Source organism: Notolepis coatsorum (assembly GCF_963971535.1).
Source record: "Notolepis coatsorum genome assembly, chromosome: 1".
Taxonomy (NCBI): domain Eukaryota; kingdom Metazoa; phylum Chordata; class Actinopteri; order Aulopiformes; family Paralepididae; genus Notolepis; species Notolepis coatsorum.
In genome coordinates, this window is record NC_140165.1 from 84345956 (window position 1) to 84371672 (window position 25717).

Sequence of the window (25717 nt, forward strand, 5' to 3'; positions counted from 1 at the left end):
GGCGATATTAACGTTAACATTGGCGCCGATGGTGGCATTCCAGCCGGTAAAACGGAAAACCAGGCGTGGCGCTCAAAGTGTTAAATATTTTTTTACATATTTTTTCACATGTATGTGTAAGATTATAACTAGGGATGCTCGATATTGGCTTTTTTACAGATACACCGATATTGTCCAACTCTTAATTTCCGATATCAACCGATACCGATATATGCGCCCCCCCCCCCCCCCCCCCCCCCCCCCCAAAAACGGAATAATTTCAGGTAATTAACATTACATATCTCTTGTTGTGGAATTAACACAACATTATGCATACTTTTGACAATAAATAAAATCTGAATTTGTTCTTACTTGCTTGCCTGGGTAAATAAAGGTTATAGAAAAAAAATTTAAAAATTAAACAGATACCGATATTTTCCGATATCACATTTTAACACTTTGTTCGCCAGGCTTAAATTCATAATTTACCATCCACCGCCAGCCCTATTTAATATGGAGAAGGTCCCCTTCTTTGCAGGGCTATCGCTTTTTAAATTGTATTGCTAAATTGACATTACTATGGCCCATTCAACGTCCTATATCTATTGTTCAGGTGTAGCAACGTTATACTTTTTCATTCACATATTCATACTCAAATACGGTCTAAAGTATAAGTATGTTTTTATCGTTTTCTGCAGCTTTCTCCAGAACGTGATTTATAGCTCAAAATGAATTATATTGATGATCAAAAACAGTTTGATAGCAATCTGTGCGAGATAAAAAATGTCAAATGGACGTGCTTCTAGAAGTTACTACTGATCATCTGATGTTGACCGGATGGGGGGGGGGGGGGGGGGGGGGGGGGTCGTTTATAATTCCGTGGCCAACGTTATATGATTCATCTAGTGTGGGTGATATGATCATTAGAGCAGTTAGTATAAAGAAAATAACGTTGAATCTTACCGTAGCTTCCTCGTAGCGTTGGGCGATGAGCGTGGAACAGAAATGTTCCTATTATGGGATGTAGAAATATGCAATCCATTTCCAGGTTGTATAAAAGGATATACGTCCAAATCATGTTGTTTATCGAGTTATTTGCAACCGATCGATGTCCAGTGTATCAAGATGGAGTCCCGCTAACGATAGCGAGTGCCCGGAAGAAATATGGGAGACCACCACTTCCGGCGCATCACTTCCTGTTTGGGCGATCCGCCGATCGGCCACCAGATGGCGCTCTTGAACCGTTGGAGAGTTGAGAGGGGATCAACAGTATATCTCAAGTGTCCGGGGGAGAAATATGATTTCGATCACAGATTTTTGAAATATTGATATCAAAGACGTGGTACGGTGTCTTTGGCAGAATGAGCATGGCGAGGAAAGACGTCGTACGGCGGTTTTGGCGACCATAGTGTTAATGCCAATATCGGCCGATAATATCGGACATTCCTAATTATAACTGTTTGTTGGTTTCCTTAACCGTTTCTGGGCCAACCACGGATAAATCCGTGTTTCGAATCCAACGGTTGAGGACCACATGTCCGTGGCAAGGTTGTTTTGGCTTTTATTCCATTGTAATAACCTACTCGATGTCACCGAGCTGCACTGCAGATCTACCCTCCTCTTCGAATTCTGAAAAGTGCATTACCGGCCAGATCCTCTTAGGGGCGCTGTCTCGATAATGCAGTGTGCCGTGTGGCAGAACGGTGCACTATTTTTCAATGTAGTTTCCAGTTAGCTGGATTCTGGATGTGCAGCCTAGTAGCTTGGAATACGTTTTGGGACGCGGATTTCAGTGTGCAGTAAAGGAATATATCATCAGCCAATGGACATATGGATCTACCAGATGGCGATCGATAACTGGGAAATGCTTTGGGGGATCCAACCGGCCCACGGTAAGATCTTTTTCACGTAAATTACATGCTGATCAGGGCTTGTTATGATAGCCATCCACCCGATCGGCTAATGAGGCGGTTATTGGTAATCAATAATCAGAAACGACGTCCCCCGCCCCCCCCTTTCATGCATTCATGGTGGACCATCATACCGATCATATGCAGTTTGAGTTTTAACTGTAGCTTCTGTATATCCGAAATGCCATTGGATTTAACGTTATTAACTATTAGCCCTGTATCTCGCCTTCCAGGAAATATCCCAGCCGAAATCCCTTATAACGCTTATATTCAAGACGCTATAAAATGAGAACGTATTGATGATTTTTTTTTTCTTTAAACCATTTTGAAGGGACGGTTTATGGTGTCAATTGACAATGAGAATGGACAGATAGCAATACTATAAAGTATAGATTTAGCTCTACAAACAGCCCCACGGACTATGCAAGTCTGTTTAGAAATGCTGGCCGTCTACAGTGATTTTAGACGGATCCAAATGGCCCCGAATGTGTTAAACATATATATGTGAATGAACAAATATAAGTAAAACATTTGTAAAAAATCAAAAAAAATCAAAAATCTAATATTTTTTCTAACGTTTTTTCCCCCTTCGAGTAATACACGATCACTCGAGTATAGCATGCGATCAATCAATCTGGATTTTTCTTTAAAATGCCCATCCCTAGTGCATACTAAGGGCTAAACATCTGTGCAAAGTGTCTGGGGCTTTTCTTGCCCCCCTTAACTGATTATCGAGGGCATTTTGCCCCAAGCCCCCCTTAATTTCGAACCCTGCTACAATGTGATTGGAGTCCACCTGTGGTAAATTCAATTGACTGGGCATGATTTGTAAAGGCACACACCCGTCTATATATAAGGTCCCACAGTTGACGGTGCATGTCAGAGCACAAACAAAGCCATGAAGTCCAAGGAATGGTCTGTAGACCTCCGAGACAGGATTGTATCGAGGCACAGATCTGGGGGAAGGGTACAAAGAAATGTCTGCAGCATTGAAGGTGCCAACGAGCACAGTGGTCTCCATCATTCGCAAGTGGAAGAAGTTTGGAACCACCAGGAGTCTTCCTAGAGCTGGCCGCCCCGGGGGAGAAGGGCCTTGGTCAGGGAGGTGGCCAAGAACCCGATGGTCACTCTGACAGAGCTCCAGTGTTCCTCCGTGGAGATGGGAGAACCTTCCAGAGGAACAACCATCTCTGCAGCACTCCACCACTCAGGCCTTTATGGCAGAGCGGGGCAGAAGCCACTCCTCAGTAAAAGGCACATGGCAGCCTGCATGGAGTTTGCCAAAAGGCATCTTTATTATTATTATTATTATTATTATTACCATTATAGGGGGCGTGAGACGATCTGCAAAGAAAAATCTGAGAAACTGTCCAAAAATAGGTGTGCCAAGCTTGTAGCATCATATTCAAGAAGACTTGAGGCTGTAATTGCTGCCAAAGGTGCTTTTTTAAATATTGAGTAAAGGGTGTATTCTTTCTTTCCCTTTTTACTTTGAATACATTTGCAAAAAATTCTAAAACCTTTCACTCAGTCATTATGGGGTATTGTGTGTAGAACTTTTAGGGGAAACATTTATTTAATCCATTTTGAAATAAGGCTGTAACATAATAAAATGTGGAAAAAGTGAAGGGGTATGAATACTTTCCGGATGCACTGTAACAATCAGGAGGACAAACCCGGGAAACTTGAGCAAAGAGATCAAGAAACACAGGAGTGAGTACATCTATCTATCTCCAGGCTAGATGGAGAAGGCCTCCCCAGTCCCCACACACACATATATGCACACACCCCCACACACAACCAGACAAGACCAATACAAAATTATAATAAAATAAAAACAATAAATAATAATAATTAGCTAACTTGAGGAAAAGCAATAATCTCTTCCTTTGAAGAATTAGCCCCCTCCTACCTTCAACAGCTTGTCGTCCGTCTCCACGGTGATGTCAGAGAAGGCGGGGTCTTTGGGTTCGCCCAGATCGTTGCCCCCAGTTACACCAGTAAGCTCCTCCTCCTCAGCGCTGACCTCCTCGATCAAGTAATCTGTGATGTTCTTTAGGACTGGGTTGGAATCTGGCATCTACACACCACAACAGATAGATAAGAACTACCACTATTAATAATAATAATAATTATTATACACAACACAGCAAAGCGATAATAACTACTACCACTTATATTACTATTACTACTATTAATAATAATAATACATACCACAACAGAGATAACTACCACTATTAACAGGTTGAGTGCCAGCCTCAGTGTCCTATTTACCCCCTTGAGTGCCACCACCCACTTCAATGATAGCGCTCTCATATTTGCGAACGCATAAACTACATCTTAAATTATGGCTATGTGTCTAATCTGGCCGTCGCTTATCAATGACTTGTTTGCAGTCAACATTGTCGAAACGGATTTTTTTTTTTTTCTTTTTTTTTTTTTAAATCGGTTCATTTCCGTTTTATACCATTTTGAAAAATGCTTGTTTCTTGAAACTTCCAGAAGATTCTGTGATAAACGCCCTTTACTGTAATACACAAAACACGTTGTCATTTCTCGGCCTATTTATTTTCATTAACATCTAGGGGCGGCTACGTGGCGTAGTGGGCAAGGCGCTCGCCACGAATTACGGAGACGCTGGGCTTGCCTGTTCGAGCCCAGCGCTCCACATTGCTTTCAGTTTAGCTGGTCGTTCATACTAATACACATTGGCCGTATTAGGGGGTGGGAAACTGATGGGTGGGGATCGGACGTTGTGGACAGCGACTCCTACAGGTCGGTTGGTGCGCCTGCGCAGTAGAATCAGGAAGTGCCTGGGACAGCGTGAGCCTCCCACGCGTTACTCCTCACCACTGAGAGATCGAGCTGCGCAGGTGAAAAGATGTGACTGCTGCTCAAGTACCGGAGGGGACTTGTGCTATGTATGACTTAGTCCACATTGCAGCCGGCTTGTGGGAGGCAAGAAACAGCGTTCGTGACAGGGGAGGGTTGAATTGGATGATACGAAATTGGGATGGGAGAAAAATATAGAAAATGGGAGAAAAAGTGGATAAAAAAAATATATATATGTGTACTTATGCACGCTATAGAAGCGGGCTGAAAAATCGATTCTATTATTTCCTGATCGCACACACACACATAGGGCCCACGTTGATATCTCTGTGAAAAAAGCTCTGATTATCCTAAGTAAAATAGATTTCTTACCTCAGATCAGATGTTCTCTAAAAAGATTATTCCAATTCCTGATGGCCATTCCAAATATCGATCGCGTTTATTGATCCAACGCTGGGTGGTCGAAACACCGATTCCACGCTGTTCTGATGGTCCAGAATGAATCCGATCGTCTCGGGTGACTTGCCTGAGAAGTAAAATGTGGAAGCAGGATTTCCCCCCCCTCCCATGTGTTTCATTCAGTCTAATCCAAAGGGGTGCAGGGAGAGACGATAGGGGGCGGTATTTTCCCAATGGAGCTCAGAGAGACTTCCAGTGGTAACGGGAGGCTAGATTGATGAAATATGAATGGAAATAGCTAATAAATAAAAACTATTAAAAACGAGATCTCTCGTCGGCTGGCACTCAACGGTTGGCATGAACTAGCGAGATATCTCGTCGTTGGCACTGAAAGTGTTAATAATAATACACACCACAGCAGAGAAAATAACTACCACTATTATTAATAATAATAATATACACCAGAGCAGAGAGACAATAACTACCACTATTAATAACAATAATAATATACACTGTGTTGTCTAGGGCTGTAAAAACGTACGATTGATTATTCCTTCTTAAAAAAAAACACATGGGTTTGATTTTTTTTGATCCACTTTTTCTCCTTATTTTTCTCCCATCCCAATTTCGCCTCGCCAATTCTCCCTTCAATTCTCCCCTCCCCTGTCTCGAACGTTGCTAGACTATGCCTCCCACTGGTCGGCTGCAGTGAGGACCAAGCCTTGCATCACATGTCCCCTCCGGTACCTGTACAGCGCGATCTCTCAGCGGCGAGGAGTAACGCGTGGGAGGCTCACGCTGCCCCCGTTACTTCCTGATTCTGCTGTACAGGCGCACCAACCGACCTGTAGGAGTCGCCGTCCACAACGTCCAATCCCTACCCACCAGCTTTCCCACCCCTAACACTGCCAATTGTGTTAGTATGAACGACCAGCCAAGCTGGTAGCAACGCCGAGAGATGGGCTCGAACCCAGCATCTCCTGCGTTAGTGGCGAGCGCCTTGCCCACTGCGCCACTTAGCCGCCCGGGTTTCAACTATTTCAACATCTAGTATTGCACGTTATGTCCACAAGAGGGCAAACCAATACAACGAGAGACATAGTATAGGTAATATTTATTTCAACATAAATATGACATGTTTGTGTGTATGTGTGTTTATGTATGTGTGTATATGTGCATCTGTGTGTATGTATGTGTGTGTGTTTGTTATGTGTGTGTATGTTATATATCTGTGTGTGTGTCTCTGTGCATGTATGTTACGTATGTGTGTGTGTGTGTATGTTATGCGTGTGTGTCTGAAAATGCGTGTATGTTATGTGTGTATGTTATATGTGTGTGTCTGAAAATGTGTGTATGTTATGTGTGTGTGTGTGTGTACCTGTCTGGTGGTGGTGTCATCTCCTTCCGTCTCTCTCTGCCAAAGTCTTCCTCTCTGGTCCAGACAGTGGATGAGTTTTGCCGACAGTTTGATGTCGTTACGTAAGACAGGTTTGTGATACGTCAGACCGTTGACATTACGAACCCGCCAAGCCAAGTCCCTGTTGACCACCGGAGCCAACTCACAGTCCCTGAGCTGCAGGGAGAAGTTCAAGTTCTTTATTAGTAGATCCACCGCACAGAGAAACAAAGCCGATGGAGGTATGGCATTTCCAGATTTTTACCACTATTTTAAGGCGTACACTTTAAGACCACTGACAACCTGGTTTGATTCCCAAGCATCAGTATCCTGGAGAAATTTAGAAGTAAATATAGTAGCACCACATAGACTGCAGGACATAGTATACACCAAATTATCAATTAAGCAATGCGAATTGAAATTTGGCCTTATTATTACTCATGCGATCCGGATATGGCGTGAAACACAAAAAGAATATTCGAACCCACATAAATCGCATAGTCATACTCCCCTATTCAATAACAATGCACTCCTGATTGGAAAACGACCTATAAGATACCCTAAATGGGAAAAGCAGGGCATACACACATTAGGAGATGTTTTCAACAAACTGGGTTTTTGTAGATATGAAGAAATACATCAATTTAATCTCACCAGATCCACATATTATTTTTACGCACAGTTATTGGTATGTTTGAAGGCTCATGGAGTCCGATTAAGGACACCAATTGAACACCACAGATACCACAAATTCTTCTATGAAAGAGAGACATCTTGAGGTTTTGTATCAGATTTTTATCATCAATTACTAACGTCCTCGTATGGAATCCTCCCCCTAGACTCAGTCTGGAGGAGGGATATACCAGACCTGGAAATAAATTTTGATTGGCAAGAAGCCTGGGCAGGGGTGCTCCAGTAGCACACCATGTTACCGTGCTGCGTCACGGATCTGGTTGACTCCGAGTTCGATTCCCGGACTCGCCGTCATTTGCCGAATGTCTCCCCCTGCTCTCTCTCCCGTTTCACCCTACAACTGTCGGTCATGCTTGACCAGGAAAGCGATAAACGCTAAAAAAGAAAGTTTAAAAAAAAAAGAAGCCTGGGCAAACGTTCGACTTGCGTCACGTAACCCGGACCATCAACAAAACAATCTTAACTATATTCATAGGACATACCTGACTCCTATAAGATTGAACAGAATGGGACTTAAACAAGACTCCAGATGCTCCTTATGTACAAATGGGGATGAGGGTACATTTATGCACATGTACTGGGATTGCCCACCAGTTAAGATATTCTGGAAAGAAGTGGCCCAGCAATTATGAAATTTCTTAATTCTGAATATACCTGTACACCCCTCTGTATTGCTGTTGAATGATGTCTTTGAGTTTGCAGTCCCTATACAGCTAAAGAGATTAGTTTTATCTGGTATCACAGCGGCTAAAAAGCTGATAGCATCACGATGGTTTCAACTGGAAAAAATTTGTAGGAAGGTTTGGATTCTTACATATCTCGATGTGATTTATCTAGAAATATCTACAGCAAGGATTTTAGGTGTCAGTGAATCCAAAATTGCAATGTGGTTAGAAGTGGTGGAGAGAATAAAAGCTAGCATATGAATTGTAGTGCCTGGTAAGGAGCGAATGATAATGGATGGATTATCCAAGTGGGGGTCCGGGGGGGGAGCAAGCGAGAGCATATGTGTGTAGGGTATTAGATAGCAAGTATTAGGTATATATCTCGTATAATACATTTATTTAAATGGTGATTTAATTGGATGTGTACTGTTAATTAATGCTTGTATATCTAATTTTATGTTGTTATGTTTATGTGTATGTTTAAAAAATAATAAAAAAAAATATATAAAAAGAAAAAATCTTTATTAGTCAAATACACAACGGGGGCATTGAAGGTAATGAAATGTTTGTGTTTGGAGCTCAGACTCAACAGTGCACAATTACGAAACAACAATGGATACAAGAATGGTAACAATAAGTAGTAGTAGTAGTAGAATAAAATAAAATAAAATAAGTCAATTATTTACAGAAAGTGTCTTGTGTAAAAGTGTATGTGCATATTAAGGTGTGTGTTTGTGTGTTCAAGAGTTTTTAATGGGGCCATCTCCTGTTCTTGTCCTTGTTCAGGAGTCTTGTGGCTTGTGGGAAAAGCTGTCCCTGAACCTGCTGGTTCTTGTGCGGATGCTCCGGTACTGTTTGCCAGACGGTAGCAGAGTGAACAGTTTGTGACTGGGGTGACTGTGCATGTCTGAGAATGTTCCAGGTTTTCCTTCTGCACCTCTGTGTGTAGAGGTCGTCCATGGGTGGCAGCTCAGTCCTGGTGATGTGTTGTGCTGACTTCACCACCCTTTGTAGAGCCTTGCGCGATCACTGAGCAGTTGCCGTACCAGGCAGTGATGCAGCCAGTCAGGATACTCTCTATAGTGCACCGGTAACAGTATCCTGGAGTCCATGTCGAATCTCGAAGAGCCGTTGTCTCGCTAGGAGTGGTCGGACTTCCAAAACGTCTGTCGGGGGAGGGACTTGTATGCATCACGGAAGGAAGTGTAAACATGATCCAAGCGTGTCGTTCCCACGGGTCGGAAAGTAAATATGCCGCTTGTATTTGCCAATACTTTCTACATGTTTTCTCTAGGGATGCACCGAATATTCTGCCACCGAAAATTATCTGCCGAAAATGGTTGGTTTTAGCACCGAAAATATATCACTGAATGTCAAAGAACAGGGTTACGTAACGTTCATAACCTAATGTGTTGTTGTGATGACGTAATCAAAAGAGTGCAACGTGTAACGTGAGCAGCTTGGCAGCTCTTCCTGCGTTCTGCAGCCTGTGATAACGAACTCCTCTTGGGAGTCGCGCTGTTTCTATGTAAACTCTGCGAGCAACGCATCCAATAAATGCGTCTTTAACATGCTTTATATCCTCGCCATTACTATATGCCCGTCGCGGTTAAAACCTTTTGAACTAATGTTAGCGTTAAGCTAGCTAACAATGCTTCCATTCCTCTTTGACCCGTCTCTCGTAAGCTACGTCATCCCCCGCTAAGAGTCACGGGAGATGTAGTAAATACAACAGTCCTGTGTGTGTGTCTTTATGCAGATCGTTATGCAGTTTTAAAGCACCTTGGCTTTGTTCTGAATGCACTTTGTTGTAGTTATCCTACAGAGAAAAGAAAATGCACTTGACTTTAATGCACATTTTGTTGTATGCAAAGTAGGGCTGCACGATTTTGGGAAATAATCTAATTGCGATTTTTCTGACAGATATTGCGATTGTGATAAAAAATCCGATTATAATAAAAAAAATTAAGCATCCCACAGAGGTTTATTGTAAAATGTGGCTTGCATCTGGCCTACGCGGTGGGTCTTTTCAGGACACCGAGCCTGAAAATGTTTCTTTTTACCTGGGAATCGATACCGGTACCCAACGGTACCTTTTTTTCTGTACTTTACTCTCCCTCTCTGAAGTCTAAACTTCACAACACACAATCTAAAACCCCTTACCTCCCTCTCTCAAACCGATCTTGTATCTCAATGGGACTTCCTGGTAAAAAAAATAAAAATAAAAATAAAGAATTGCGATTTTTTTCTCTTCGATTTGATAATTGCTTCATTCCAAATTGTGATTTCGATTAAAAAACGATTAATCGTGCAGCGCTAATGCAAAGAGAAAATGTTTAAATTGTACAATCTTTCAGCAGTCAGTCTGGAATTAATGTATTCAAAAGTGCTGAATAAATGTTTTATGGGCCCATAAGTGATTATTAATATTATTTAAGTTATGTCTTTTGCCATAATCAGGTAGCTGAAAAAATAAAAGAAATACATTATATATATATTTATATTAATCATTTTCGGCCTTTCGGCATTCGGTTTTCGGCCAACTGTTTCCTATTTTCGGTATCGGTTTCGGCCAAGAATTTCCAATTCTGTGCATCCCTAGTTTTCTCGATGGGAAATCTCCAGCAAAAATGAACGCAGCCTCCGGTCGGAGAGTCTCATGTCTGTCGTTAACGTTAAACAGCTCATCCAGAGTGTGCACCGTGTCGGCTTGCAGTGGAATGTACATGGCAGTTATCACGACGGATGAAAACTCTCTTGGTAAATAAAAAAGGCGGCATGTGATCATTAGGTGCTCTAGATTAGGAGAGCATCCCTTAGAAATAATCTCCACATCCGAGCACCACAGTTTGTCGATCATAAAACCAACACCTCCGCCTTTTGATTCACCAGGTCCCGCGGTGCGATCCTGCTGGTGAACAGCGTGTCCCTCTGGAACAACAGCAGAGTCCTCAGTCAGCTGTTCCAGCCATGTCTCCGTGAAGATGAACGTTACAGTTCTTAACGTCCCTTTGGAAGTAGAACCTCTGAGGCCGTCCAGCTGATTCTCCAGACTCTGGACATTAGCCAGGAGGATAGGTGCCCACTTGATAACCCTGGTGATGTGCAGAGGTGCCCACTTGATAACCCTGGTGATGTGCAGAGGTGCCCACTTGATAACCCTGGTGATGTGCAGAGGTGCCCACTTGATAACCCTGGTGATGTGCAGAGGTGCCCACTTGATAACCCTGGTGATGTGCAGAGGTGCCCACTTGATAACCCTGGTGATGTGCAGAGGTGCCCACTTGATAACCCTGGTGATTTGCAGAGGTGCCCACTTGATAACCCTGGTGATGTGCAGAGGTGCCCACTTGATAACCCTGGTGATGTGCAGAGGTGCCCACTTGATAACCCTGGTGATTTGCAGAGGTGCCCACTTGATAACCCTGGTGATGTGCAGAGGTGCCCACTTGATAACCCTGGTGATTTGCAGAGGTGCCCACTTGATAACCCTGGTGATGTGCAGAGGTGCCCACTTGATAACCCTGGTGATGTGCAGAGGTGCCCACTTGATAACCCTGGTGATGTGCAGAGGTGCCCACTTGATAACCCTGGTGATGTGCAGAGGTGCCCACTTGATAACCCTGGTGATGTGCAGAGCATGGCTCCAGACTAACTTTTTTCACCACCGTCCCAGAACCGCCCCGAAATAAAGTTTTAACCGTCCCAAAGTGAATGTAAACTGTCCCAATTTTTTTTTTAATATATATAATCTATCAACGTCGATTTGATCATATGGGGACATATTTTGTGCTGATAATGGCACAGAGGGTGAGACCAACTGTGTACCGTACCTTTTGATTATTTTAAGCACAAAGATAATAAGCAGCTATAACTAGAACGTGTCGATAACATACAGTTCCAATAGACTAACATTACACTTCTGTGATTTAAATGTGTCCTTACCTTAGGCTATGGTTAGACTAGTGTATTCCTGGCGTTTTTTTATACGTTTTTGACGACGTTTGATGTCCTATCTACACAGAAATGCGTTTTTTGGCGTTTTTTTGTGGATACGGCTGAAACGCAAAATTGTGTTTGCGTTTGGAGATACGCAAAAAAAACGAGTCGACAACAGCGTGTAGTCAGCACGGAGCAGTTGTTGCGAAAACGCCCATGCGCAGTAGATACCATCTGCGTGCCCTTCCGGTGACAACAGTGTGTGTGTTTGGGACAGAGCTCCGTGTCCCAAATAGCTTCAGCTACCATGTGTTGTCAAGTTATTGTTATAAGGACCCCAGTCCAAGCTACAACAGTCTGCATTCCCTTAACAATTGTTTGTATTGAGCCGTATTGTATTGTACCCATATGCAATATGTTAAATAAAGTTTACATCCATTCATTCTGCTAGCATTACCGATTGCATGAGCAGCTGGCTAACGTGAGCTATCAGGATTCAGACCCTGTTAGCTCAGAGTTCCTCTTTCAACTTAACAAGCATTAAACAAAATGGCCCAGTCATCTATTCACCTTTGTTTAATACACACAGCGTTGTCTCTAATGTTATCTAACTACTGATAGCTCGCGATATCATCAGTTTTGGTGCCGGCTAAGTAGCGTGAGCTAACGTTAGCTTCTAGCCACAATGCTATATTGTTATAATGGCATACTCCATTGACGTTAGCATGCAGCTAACAATGCTACCGATCGTTTTTTAGACTAAACTATCCGCTCTTGGTGGTCACTTGTGTTGATGTTAGTTTTGTTTCATCAACAAATGACAGGCAGAACACACAGTGAATGTATCCGTTTTGTTTATTGCACTTTTATTAGGCTTTGCTGAAAAAAGAATTGCTGCATTGAGTAAATAGGCAAGATGGTGGCGCGGCATAGGCGCCGAGTAGGGAGTCGCCTGCCTTATTGACATTTTCTTTGCTGGAGCTTCCAGGAAGTGTATTGGCACATTCGTTCTGATTGGTTGAAATTGCCTTCATGTTTGCCACCTACTGCCACCTACTGCTTTGGCAGTGTACTACATCAGTGTGCTCTGGTGACAAAAACGAAAAGAAAAAAACGAAAGTGTGACTCGAGGCGCATGACGTCGCGGCGATACGCGGCGATACGTATAAGAAAACAATACGAAGATGATACGAAAGGTGTAACCGCAGCCTTAGACTCAGGGGTTGTATTGCTGGATGCAGTTCCCTGTTGGTCATTTTTTTTTATAAATATATATATTATATAATTATACTTGTAGTTGTATTATCTGCGAGACATCGCCACCACGCAACAAGTCAAAATGGTCGCTATCTGCAAACAGCTCCACTGTCTGTGTGTATACTCTGCTTTGGTCAAATCACATTCAGCATTGCCATCTTCGCAGTGTTGTTATGAAGCATGATAGCTAATTAGCCAATGTTCAGCTGCAAAAACGAATAATGTAAATTATGTTATAAGACTGATATCAGGAGCTATCTGTAGCTACTGCTAGCCGGCTAGATGACGTTAGACAATGCATCATGTATTAAATAAAGTGAACTATTTAGTTTACTGGGTCATTTAGTTAAAACAGTGAGCTAACGTGAGCTAACGTTAGCTACCTAGGTCTCATGCTGGCGCATCCCTATCATTCTTAAACTGAAATGCGCATTTGTTGATATCAGGAGCTATCAGTAGCTAGCCAGTTAGACAACGCCTCATGTATTAAACTAAAAATAGTTTACTGTGTAGTTTTGTTTAAACAGTAACGTTAGCTCGGTAGCTAACGTTAGTTCACGAGCGATAGCTAGTTAGCCAACGCTAGCCAGAACTTGCGAAATGAATACCAAACTGATTATATCAGACGTTGATATCAGGAGCTATCAGTAGCTAGATAACATTAGACAACGCCTCATGTATTAAACAAAAGTGAATAGATGACTGGGCCATTTTGTTTAATGCTTGTTATGTTGAAAGAGGAGCTCTGAGGACGGTGCTCATCCACTCGATTTGTTGACATGCCACAGGTCTGGGCGGGGGAGGAGGAGGAGGGGCCAGACGTGCAGCAGAGTGTGGCTGTGAGAGAAAAAATAAATCCTCTTCGTCCCGGCAAAGATTTCTGTTCGTCCCAAATCAATATTTGATTGTCCAGGGGACAACGGGACATCGTTAGTCTCGAGCCCTGATGCAGAGGTGCCCACTTCATAACCCTGGTGATGTGCAGAGGTGCCCACTTCATAACCCTGGTGATGTGCAGAGGTGCCCACTTCATAGCCCTGGTGATATGCAGAGGTGCCCACTTCATAACCCTGGGCCTAACAAAAATAATGGTTGGTTTCAGGTTGCCGACCGACCCTGCCGATTTAGGTGCGACCCAATATATTTTATGAGTTTTTTAAAAAAATTATATATTAAAAAAACAAAACAAAAAAAAAATCCGATTTTTTTTTTTTTTTAGAATAAAGTTTCATAGAAATCTTAGTCAAACATTTAGTATTATGGATATTAAACATGCTGGCAGAGTACATGCATCCATGTTGTTGTGAACATTTTAATTAAATAAAGAAATTCCCTATCCATAGTCGCCGTGGGAAAGAATAAAATAAAAAAATAAAATAAAATAAATTCCCTACCTACCCATGGCCAAACTGACAACCAACCTGAAACCAACTATTATTTTTGTTAGGCCCTGGTGATATGCAGAGATGCCCACTTGATAACCCTGGTGATATGCAGAGGTGCCCACTTCATAACCCTGGTGATGTGCTGCTCTCCAGAAAAGCCACCCAAGCACCCGTTGAGGTGTTGGAGGGAAATGTGAAAGCCCCAGGCTAAACCCTGGTCTTGACGAACCACGTGTCTCTCTGGGGGACTCGGAACACCTTGCGTGTGGGGTGGAGGTTTGTTCTTTCATCGCCCGCTGTGTGGCACCCGGCCTTGGGCTGCACAGGCGCGGGGGCCCACATCAGAGTTTGAATCAGACATTGACATATCAGCATGATGACATATGTCAATACCTGGAGCTCACATTTTAACCATTTCCTCCTGCACCCACATCCCTTACCCTAAACCGGGTTCATATCCTACCCCCCAGTCCACATTTTCCATCCAACAGATCCAGTCTGTATTTCCCCTCCAATAGATTCAGTTTCACAGTGAGTTCAGTTCAATTCACTTGCAAAAAAGAATAACCAAAATAATATTAGAGTCACGTGAGTCCAGTCAAATCCAGTCCGTTCTTTCGGTGAAGTCAGTGGGAGTTTGTTCACAGCTACTGTAGCATGGAGCTCCCAGGAACACGCAATCGCAGTCTGAAGAACTCCCAGGAATTAATTCCCTGATGTTTCAGATTTATGTACGACGATGTAGACGACACACCAGAAAACTAAGAAGACGGACGGCCAACAGACGCACCATCTTGGATTTCAACATCTCCATTAACCCTTTCACTGCCACACGACAGAAGGTTAACCCTTTACTATCACACAGTAAAGGGTTAACCTTCTGTCGTGTGGCAGTGAAAGGGGTTAACCTTCTGTGTGTTGCCGCAGTGGAAGGGTTAACCGCTTGGTAGTACGGCGGTGAAAGGGTTAAGAGAAGGTGAATGAATGCATTAATTTATGTATGGCGATGCCAAAAATCTAATAACCTCCCGTGTTAGTGGTAAATGGCTGCTTTTTTATATATCGCTTTTATCCAAAGCGCTTTACAATTATTTGTTCCTCACATTTTACCCATTCACTCACACATTCACACACCGACGGCGGAGGCAACCATGGAAGGTGCCAACCTGCTCACCGGGAGCAATTAGGGGTTAAGTGTCTTGCTCAAGGACACATCGACACGCTGCCCGGGAGGAGCGGGAATCGAACCGGGAACCTCCGGATTGCCAGACGACTGCTCTACCTCCCGAGTCACTGTTGCCCCGTTAGTGATAGCAGTTACCTACTGCTATATTCTGTAGTTGCTAGGGTTGCATACCCTGATATCGTGTGGTTGCTAGGGTTACCTACCCTAATATTCTGAAGATTCCAGCAGATTTCCTTGATGTTGACACTTCGGTCAAAAGTCACCCAACAACGCCTGTAGAACCTGCAGTATAAACACAACACAGTTATGGTTTCGTGCCATGTCTAAACCTAACCATGACAAACTCTAACCCTAACTAACACTAATCCCTAAACCTAACCATATCCCTAATCCCATAACTAACCCTAAACCCAGGGATTAAAGCAAAAGAAAATCTTCTGACTGAACTTTTTTCAGGCCAAGTCATATTCTTATTTTAACCTCCACTATATATTTTTATTTAATAGCGTTAGCGTTTTAAGGGAACTAGATCATTTTGAACATCTTTTCTATTGCCAGTTTGCTTTTACGTAATATCAATGCTGTTTTCAATTCATTAAATGAAACTGATTGCAAGGGTTGACTGACTGTCATACAAATAAACAGATCTACATACTGTAACTTTTCAGTATTGTGTATAGTTCAAATTATGTATCGTCTATAGTTCAAATTCAGTATTGTGTATAGTTCAAATTCAGTATTGTGTATAGTTCAAATTATGTATTGTGTATAGTTCAAATTATGCAGGGCTCGAAATTAAAATTTTTACTTGGTAGCACTGGTGCTCCCAACTTCAAAAAGTTGGGAGCACCAGCAAAAATGTAGGAGCACCCACCAAAATGTAAGGAGCACCAACAATATATATGTAATATATTTTTTTTTATTGATAAAAAACGACAATATAACAGTACTGTAATGCAGTAAAACAGTGAAAGTAGCCTTAAACTATAGTATAGTGTAGACCTAGTAGTGTAGCCTATAGTGTAACTAGGCCGGTATGACATTTTGAGGGTATGATAACCTTGGGCAAAAATACCACGGTTTCACGGTATTGGGTACATAAAAAAATCCCCCATTGAACAAAACGTATTACAGTGCACATTACAATAAGCTTTTCTGTAAGTGTTATTTATGAATGTGTGAAGACTGTATTACACACAGAGGGAACTGTCTGACCACTTTAAAACTAAGTACAGAATATAAAATACTTCCAAATAAACTTTCATGATTATGAATATGTAGGCTACATGTCAAAAGGGCATTTTGCTAATGTAATCTACTTGCAAAGATGTGTTATAATATAGCCTAGTACTATTCTTACTATATTAAACTTTGGATTCATCTTTTGTGGTGGCTCAACATTATTCACACACGGAACTATGTGTTGGGGATAAGGGTTCCGCACGGACCATATTGTTTGTTACATTGCTGTCTGCAAACTAGCTCAGAGTGTCAACAGAGTGTTGACGTTGAGTTGATGTTAGCTGCTAGCTGGCTACCCGAATCCACAACAGCCAGGCAGCCAACCGTACAAAATAGTCTCAGACAATCACATCGATTTGTACAGTTAGTTAGCTCCACTCCATTGCGAATGAAAAGTTAGCCAGCCAGCGCAGACCGTATTAGCTAGCTACAGTTGCTAGGTAGCTAACGTTAGCCAGCCGAAGATCGGTAGCTAGCTAACGTTAGCCACAGCTGCAAAAACGAATTTCAATTATGTTATGAGCTATCAGCTAGCCAGCTAGATAACATTAGACAACGCCTCGTGTATTAAACTAAAGTGAATAGTTTACAGGGCCATTGTTTAATGCTTCAGTGGTGTTAAAAGAGGACCTGCACGCTTGCTATCTTCGGTGCGAATGAGACGGGTCTGGGAGGGGGAGGGCAATGTCTGCGAGCAGCGTGTGTGCTAGCGTCAAGCTCACGTTTGATTGGTTAGAATGGTCAAAATGCCCTTTTTCATGATATTTGACGCCTCTGATTGGCTCAATTTAGTTTCAATCTGTATGCATCTACAAATCATATTATACCAGGTTAAAATCCGTCACGACTCTGAATCAAATGACGGAACTCCGAATCAAATTGACGGATATCCGTCTCAAGACGGAACGCTTTAATGCCTGTAAGCCTAACCATAACTAACTCTAACCCTAACTAAACTCAACTAAAACTAACCTAATTTAAATTGACTTTTATTTTATCTTACCTCATTTTCATATTTTATATGACTACTTATTGTTACACACACACCCACCCTGCACCTCATCATGCACATACACTACACGCACGACACTTTCTGTAAATAATTGATTGATTGATTTTATCTTACCTCATTTTATATTTTATTTGATTCTACTACTACTACATATTGTTAGCATTCTTGTATTCATTGATGTTTCTTAATTGTGCACTGTTGAGTCTGAGCTCGAAACACAAGAATTTCATTACCTGCAATGCCCCCTGTATAGTCAAGTCAAGTCAAGTCAAGAGTTTTAATTGTCACGGCATACAGGTATACAATGAAATGCGGGTGGTCTTGCCCGCAACGATGTGCAGTACAGTGGTACAACATATAATAGAATCAAAAAATGAAAAAACAACATTGTGCAGTAAACAGGTATCTGTACATAGTTATTTACAGAGCATATGGGACATGCTAGTTAGCTTTGGTAGTGCAATACACTGTTCCTGTTATTCTAATTTAAAGTGTCCTTTCCTTTTGGCCATAAGTGTGCGTGTGTGCGACATGAGTGTGTGCCCGCTCATGTTAAAGTGTTAAGTGGCTGCTCGTGTGTGAGCGTGCACAGCGTGCGTGTCGTGTGTGTGTTCATGTGTGCTTGTGTGTGGATAGTTCAATGTTCTGAGCACTCAATGTTCATTGTTCAGGGCTCTGATGGCCTGGGGGAAGAAGCTGAGCCTATTGTTGTGTATTTGACAAATAAAGAACTTGAACTAACCAGCTCTAACCCTAACCAGCCCCAACTAACAGTTTCCAACTCAATATTTAAGTCTCACCTTCTCTCTGGCTGAGGGTCCGACAGCGCCACCCTCAGGAACCCTGGGTACATGCAACACAACTACACACACACCAATTAATATGTTTATTTGTTGAAGCAACTACATTTACTATGTTAAACCTAGTGCTGACCCAAAATGCTTCAGGTCTGTTTGTTTGTCAATTAGTGTGTGTGTGTGCGTGCGTGTGTGTGTGTGTGTTACTAACAGCTCTGATCTCCTCTTTAGAGATGTCAGGAGCGATGTTCCTCATGAATAAGGAGGTAGTGAGATGGAGCGGTCTGGGCTGAGGAGGTCCTTCCTTCTCTCTCTCCTTCTCCCTCTCCTTCTCTCTCTCCTTCTGTCGCTCCTTACGATGCTCCCCTCCTTCTGCAGAACGTACCATTATGTTATTGATCATATTGACCATCTGCAGAACGTACCATTATGTTATTGATCATATTGACCGTCTGCAGAACGTACCATTATGTTATTGATCATATTGACCGTCTGCAGAACGTACCATTATGTTATTGATCATATTGACCGTCTGCAGAACGTACCATTATGTTATTGATCATATTGACCGTCTGCAGAACATACCATTGTTATTGATCATATTGACCGTCTGCAGAACGTACCATTATGTTATTGATCATATTGACCGTCTGCAGAACGTACCATTAAGTTATTGATCATATTGACCGTCTGCAGAAAGTACCATTATGTTATTGATCATATTGACCATCTGCAGAACGTACCATTATGTTATTGATCATATTGACCGTCTGCAGAACATACCATTGTTATTGATCATATTGACCGTCTGCAGAACGTACCATTATGTTATTGATCATATTGACCGTCTGCAGAACGTACCATTATGTTATCGACGACAACGTTTCTTAGTTACAGTATTTATTTTAGTTTTCAGGGTATAACAGTATTTGACGTATTTAGTTTTCAGGGTATAACAGTATTTGACGTATTTAGTTTTCATGGTATAACAGTATTTGACGTATTTAGTTTTCATGGTATAACAGTATTTGACATATTTAGTTTTCAGGGTATAACAGTATTTGACATATTTAGTTTTCAGGGTATAACAGTATTTGATGTATTTAGTTGTCAGGGTATAACAGTATTTGATGTATTTAGTTGTCAGGGTATAACAGTATTTGACACATTTAGTTTTCAGGGTATAACAGTATTTGATGTATTTAGTTTCCAGTATAAATTACACTGTGATATGACCCCCTTTTTGTGACATGTTTAGATTTTTGGTGCCATGTTTGGATAAATCAGCAATTTTTTCCCCTAGACGTTCACAGAAAGGTAAAGAAACAAACTAAGTTCTATTTTATGGCAATAACGTTCAGGTTTGTTCGACCCCGTGAGACAAAATCATAAAAATAACGTTGTCATTTTATTTCACGCCAGACGGCTCCAAGTTTGACAGGGGCTGGCTGGCGTGAGCTGGGTAGTGTAGTTTTATGAAATTCCGATTCATGATGAAAGTCCATTGAAAGCACCGGGTCTCCTCCGTCTTAGGACTACAACGCTTAATTCATCCGGTTTCCGCCAGGATGTGTCGAGATATTTATGAACTCATATTTTGCTAATTATTAACACTTTAAATCATTGGTAAACAAACGTAGTGCTGAAAATATACACTTTGACTGCTGTTTTGATAGGGTTAGGGTCTTTACTCTTGGCTACATTTGAAAAAAGAAACACTACATTAATCAACCCTTTCACTGCCACACGACAGGAGGTTAACCCTTTACTATCACACAACCGACGGTCGCCGGGTTAACCGGCTGTCGTGTGGCAGTGAAAGGGTTAACCTTCTGTGTATTGTCGCAGTGGAAGGGTTAACCGTTTGGTAGTGTGGCGGTGAAAGGGTTAATACCTGACTATTAATCTATTTATGACGTGAAATAAATCTCGGCCCGGTACAGGGCCCGTCAAATTAATTTGATGTCTCATTCACTCACCTTCCTCTCCCTCCTCCTCCTCTTCCTCCTTCTCCTCCTCATGATGCTCTCCTTCAGAGTGGGAGGAGTCTGAGTCTGAGCCACTCCCCTCTCCGCTGTCGGCCGACACGCTGCGCTTCCTCGTCCTCCTCGTCCTGGCCTGAGAGGAAGAGGAAGGGCACGTAATGGAGTTTCTCACCACTAGTTGATGAAAGTGGTGCTATAGAGCACAGCGGGAGAAAGGGGAACGTTCCTGCGTCACGTGTTCATCCTGCAGGAACATGAGGCGACGTAGCACAGAGTGACCTGCAGGCGGGTCAACAGGCCCTTGTGCCTCAATATGATTGATCGATATGATCTCCCTCGAAATCTAACAAGCTAACTTGCATGTCAATCAAAGCCGGACTCGCTACAATTTTGCCAAAACCAAAAGGGGATGTAAACCTTGTGAGAGCAAGGTACCTAAAGGCAGGGTTCCCACTAGGGCTGAGCCCGAATGTTCGGACCATCGTTCGTTACGTTGGCGTTCGAATCTTAATTAATGGGTTCGAAGTTCGAACCGCCGCTTTTTTAAATGTATTTATATTTTAGCTTAAAATATAAGAAAAAGAAAAATATATATCAGAATGTGATAAATATCAGAATATCAGTACTATGCTGTGTTTACAATCATTTGAAAGTCACATGTGAACACAGGACAGTCTAGACGGGATGAGGAGGTGTCTCAGTCATACATTATCAGGAAATTAATCAATCATGCGAAAAATAGTTGAATGACTCGCACTCACCGTCTTATTTCATAATAAAACGTTTCCGAATAGTGTATGTACCAAGTGTATGCAGTGATGCTGAACTTCCCAGCGGAACACAAGTTACTTAACGTTACAGAGGTATGTTATGCACGTTAATTAAGCTATGCAGAGCGCAACCCTTTAGCTGGATAACGTTAGGATAGCAGGAGCCGTCGGCCAACAAAGATGTTGTTTCAACAAATGTATGCACAAAATGGATTACCATCCAAATGATATTGAAGCCTCCCGTGACCAGTAACTAGGTACTACTACTCTAAATAACCGCAGCAATATGCGCATATGCGCTATCTATGTTATGCGTAAATGTGCGCTATGTGCCTAAAGTCAAGACTCGACAGTACTGAACCAAAACAATTATTTAGGAGCACATTTTTTGCATGATTAAAAACGAAGGTTCGAACATCCGTTAGAAAAACCCTGGCGAAGTTCGAAGCTCAAAAACAGGCTTCGGGGACAGCTATAGTTCCCACTCTTTTTGAGAAATAATTTTCTTTTGGAGAACTTTTCCAGTAGTTTTTGTTGACAAACCAGGACAGCACTCGTTCATAAACGGTCATATAATTTACTGGTAGGCCTAGTATCGACACATATAACCCGTTTTATTCCTCCTCTTTTAACGATGCAGGGTTCATGATGAAGTGTCTCAGGGTCATTACAGGTCACTGCTGCACCATCGCTGCTAACTGTAACAATGAGGTCCTCTCTTGTTGTTAGCAACAACTCCTGTGTGCCAACAATTCCTCATAAATTATTAAATTGAATAGGGAAGTAGCACTGTGCTGTCCAGGCTATTTGTTCATTTTAGTCCATTTTCATGAGGTAGGAAATGTATTCACCATATAGACTATCGAACTATCGATAGGTTATATGAGGTAGGAAATTAACCTCCGTCTCTCTAACAGAACCTCCGTCTCTCTAACAGAACCTCCGTCTCTCTAACAGAACCTCCGTCCCTCCGTCTCTCTAACAGAACCTCCGTCTCTCCAACAGAACCTACTTTCTTCATCTGTGGCTCCTCTTCCCCCTCGTTATCCTTCTTCTCTTTCTCTTTCTCCTCCTCCTCATCCTCCTCCTCCTCTTCTTCTTCCTCTTCCTCCTCCTCCTCCTCCTCCTCCTCCATGGCTCTCTCCTTCTCTCCGTTCTGCTGCACCTCCTCTCCCGGCTCCTGGAGAAAGAGGGATGAGAAAAGAAGGAGAGAGAACAGGAGATGACAGAAGGATCGGAGAGTGATGTGCCATCACACACAAAGAACAGATTCACAGACAGACAGACAGACAGACAGACAGACAGACAGACAGACACAGACAGATTCTCTGTAGCACATGTCTTAGGAGAGGGGTGGCAGGTAGGGCGAGGGCAGGGCGAGGGCACGATGCACAAAGGGAAAGGCACCTCCTCTGCCTGTGTGCGGAAGATCATCATTTAAAATATATATTTAACTAGCATGAAACTCGACATCATGGCAAATGAGGGCAACCATAACTTTTATTTTTTAAGTTAAAATAAAGGTTTGAAATTAAAAGTGTGCACCTCCACACTTTTTTTGGACACGCCCACTCGCTCACTGTGAATACTGTAAACAATGATCTGCTTGTGTTCGGACGTGGGCTCAGTTGGTCATGACGCAGATTTAGGACTAGGGAGCTGGGAGGGGAAACTCCCTGCGGAATCATTCAAACGCTTGTGTTCGTACACGCAGCCTCTCCGAGTGATGTGACTAAAAGGAGCGATTTTTTCTAATGGCGATCAGGAATTGGAATAATCCATTTGGATACCATCTGATCTCAGGTAAGGAATCTATGTTACCAGTCTAAGGATAATCAGATCCGTTTTCACGGATATATAAGCGTTTATGTGATTATGTGATATCACTGTTAGACTGTGCGCGCCGTCAGGAAATAGGAGCAGCGATTATCAGCGCACGGCACGAGCGTGCATGCATACACATATACTATCAATCATCTAGCGTTTATTTGAAAACGATTCATAAATAGGCCAACAAATGACAACGTTCTAGAATATTACAGGAAAAGGCGATTATCAGGGAATCTCTTCTTTTTTCAGTGAAACCGAGTGCTTTTCAGAATGGTAGAACACGGAAATGAAGCGATAAAAAAACAATCTGCTTTGACAATGTTGACTGGAAAACGAGTCTTTGATAAGCGACGGGCAGATTAGACACATGGCCATAATTTAAAACATAGATTAGGCGATATTAACGTTAATATTGAAGTGGCCCTGGGCATTCAAGGGACTAATAATGAATTAACCTTGGGCAGTCAAAGTGTTAAGGCCAGGAGTCCAGTGTGTGTCCAAAAGAGGCTAGAGACAGACAGACGGACTGATAGAGACAGACAGACAGAGAGATACAGACAGACAGATAGAGATACAGATAGAGACAGACAGATAAATAGATAGAGATACAGACAGACAGATAGACAGACATATAGAGATACAGACAGACAGACAGACAGACAGACAGACAGACAGACAGACAGACAGACAGATACAGTGAGCAGCTTCAAGTACCTGGGGGTCCACATCTCAGAGGACCTGACATGGACAACACACATACTCAGTCGTAAAAAAGGCGAAGCAGCGCCTCTACCACCTGAGACAGTTAAGGAAGTTCAGAGTATCGGGGAAGATACTCCAGTCCTTCTACTCCGGAGCTGTAGAGAGCATCTTGACTGGAAACATCACTGCCTGGTATGGAAACAGCACGGCACAGGACAAGAAGGCCCTACAGAGAGTGGTACGCTCAGCTGAGCGTACTACGGGTATTGCACTACCACCCCTGCAGGTCCTATATAACAAGAGGTGCAAATCCAGAGCCTGCAGAATAATGAAAGACCCTCACCACCCCAACAACAGCCTGTTCAAGCTGCTGCGGTCAGGCAAACGCCTGCGAACACCAGCAACTAGGACAGAGAGACTTCGGCTCAGCTTCTTCCCCCAGGCCATCAGAGCCTTGAACACTGAACTCTCCACACACAACACACATGAGCACACACACAACACACACACTGTACACGCTCACACACTAGCAGTCTCTTTAACATGAACACAAACACTCATGCTGCACACGCTCACACTTATGGTCACTTTACACAATGAAAGGTCACTTTAAAAACAAGAACGGGAGTGGTTCTTGTATAGTAAATAGATGGATAGCAAGCTAGCATAAGGACGCATAGTATAACTAGAGATTGTATAGTATAGCATTGTATAGCAGTGTACATAAGACCCAGTGCCTCATCCGTAGCTAACAGTGTATTGCACTATCACAGGACCTAGCATGTCTTACCATGCTTTTGTAAAACTCATGTACATATATCTGATATGTCTTACTCTTATTACTTGTATTATTGCACAAATGTCGCATTCTCATCCTATTGGATTCTTATTATTGTATTATTGTATTATGCACAATCATTGCGGGCATTTCACTGTATACTTGTATGCCATGACAAATAAAACTCTTGACTTGACTTGATACAGACAGACAGGCAGATAGAGATAGACAGACATATAGAGATACAGACAGACATACACATAGATAGAGATACACAGACAGACAGATACAGACAGACAGATAGAGATACAGACAGAAAGACAGAGATAAGCAGACAGACAGATAGAGATACAGACAGACAGATAGAGATAGACAGAGATAAGCAGACAGACAGACAGACAGATAGAGATACAGACAGACAGATAGAGATACAGATAGAGACAGACAGATAGAGATACAGACAGACAGATAGAGATAGACAGAGATAAGCAGACAGACAGACAGACAGAGATACAGACAGACAGATAGAGATACAGATAGAGACAGACAGATAGATAGAGATACAGACAGACAGACCTTCTCTGTGTCGTTCAGAGTCTCTCCAGGCTCAGTCTCTTCAGTCTCTTCAGTCTTGTCAGTCTTGTCAGCACTAGCAGCAGCAACAGCAACAGCAGCAACAGTAACAGTGGGAGGAGGGGTAGGAGGAAGAGGAGGGGGGTGATTAGCCCCACCCCCACTGGTCGATGGGCCCTCCCCCTTTGCAACCTCTGGCCTGGCTCCTCCCCCTTCCACTGCCATCACCATGGTAACAGAGGGCTGTTCCAACACCTGCAAATCATGGTCTGTCCCGCCCTCCATCTTTATCACCGCTAGAGTGACAGGGAGAGAAAGAAAGAGATAGAGGGAGGGGGGGTCTTTTTATAGGCTATGTTGACAATTAGGGGAAAAAATACAATTACA

The 25717-nt window shown here is 42.6% G+C and overlaps 1 protein-coding gene across 2 annotated transcripts in view; it reads right to left on the bottom strand.

Moving 5' to 3' along the window:
- Nucleotides 1–25717, bottom strand: part of LOC311229707 (serrate RNA effector molecule homolog) — a gene marked incomplete at its 3' end in the record, with an annotated part of 67202 nt that overhangs the window by 16887 nt on the left and 24598 nt on the right. For both annotated transcript variants that reach the window (XM_084315781.1, XM_084315782.1), the window contains exons 8-15: nucleotides 25334–25626; nucleotides 22460–22627; nucleotides 20672–20810; nucleotides 18904–19064; nucleotides 18696–18757; nucleotides 15845–15923; nucleotides 6499–6693; nucleotides 3802–3969 (exon numbers count right to left, since the gene is read on the bottom strand). In XM_084315781.1, the coding sequence (XP_084171907.1) occupies nucleotides 3802–3969; nucleotides 6499–6693; nucleotides 15845–15923; nucleotides 18696–18757; nucleotides 18904–19064; nucleotides 20672–20810; nucleotides 22460–22627; nucleotides 25334–25626 (1265 nt within the window). The remainder of the gene's footprint in view (nucleotides 1–3801; nucleotides 3970–6498; nucleotides 6694–15844; nucleotides 15924–18695; nucleotides 18758–18903; nucleotides 19065–20671; nucleotides 20811–22459; nucleotides 22628–25333; nucleotides 25627–25717) is intronic.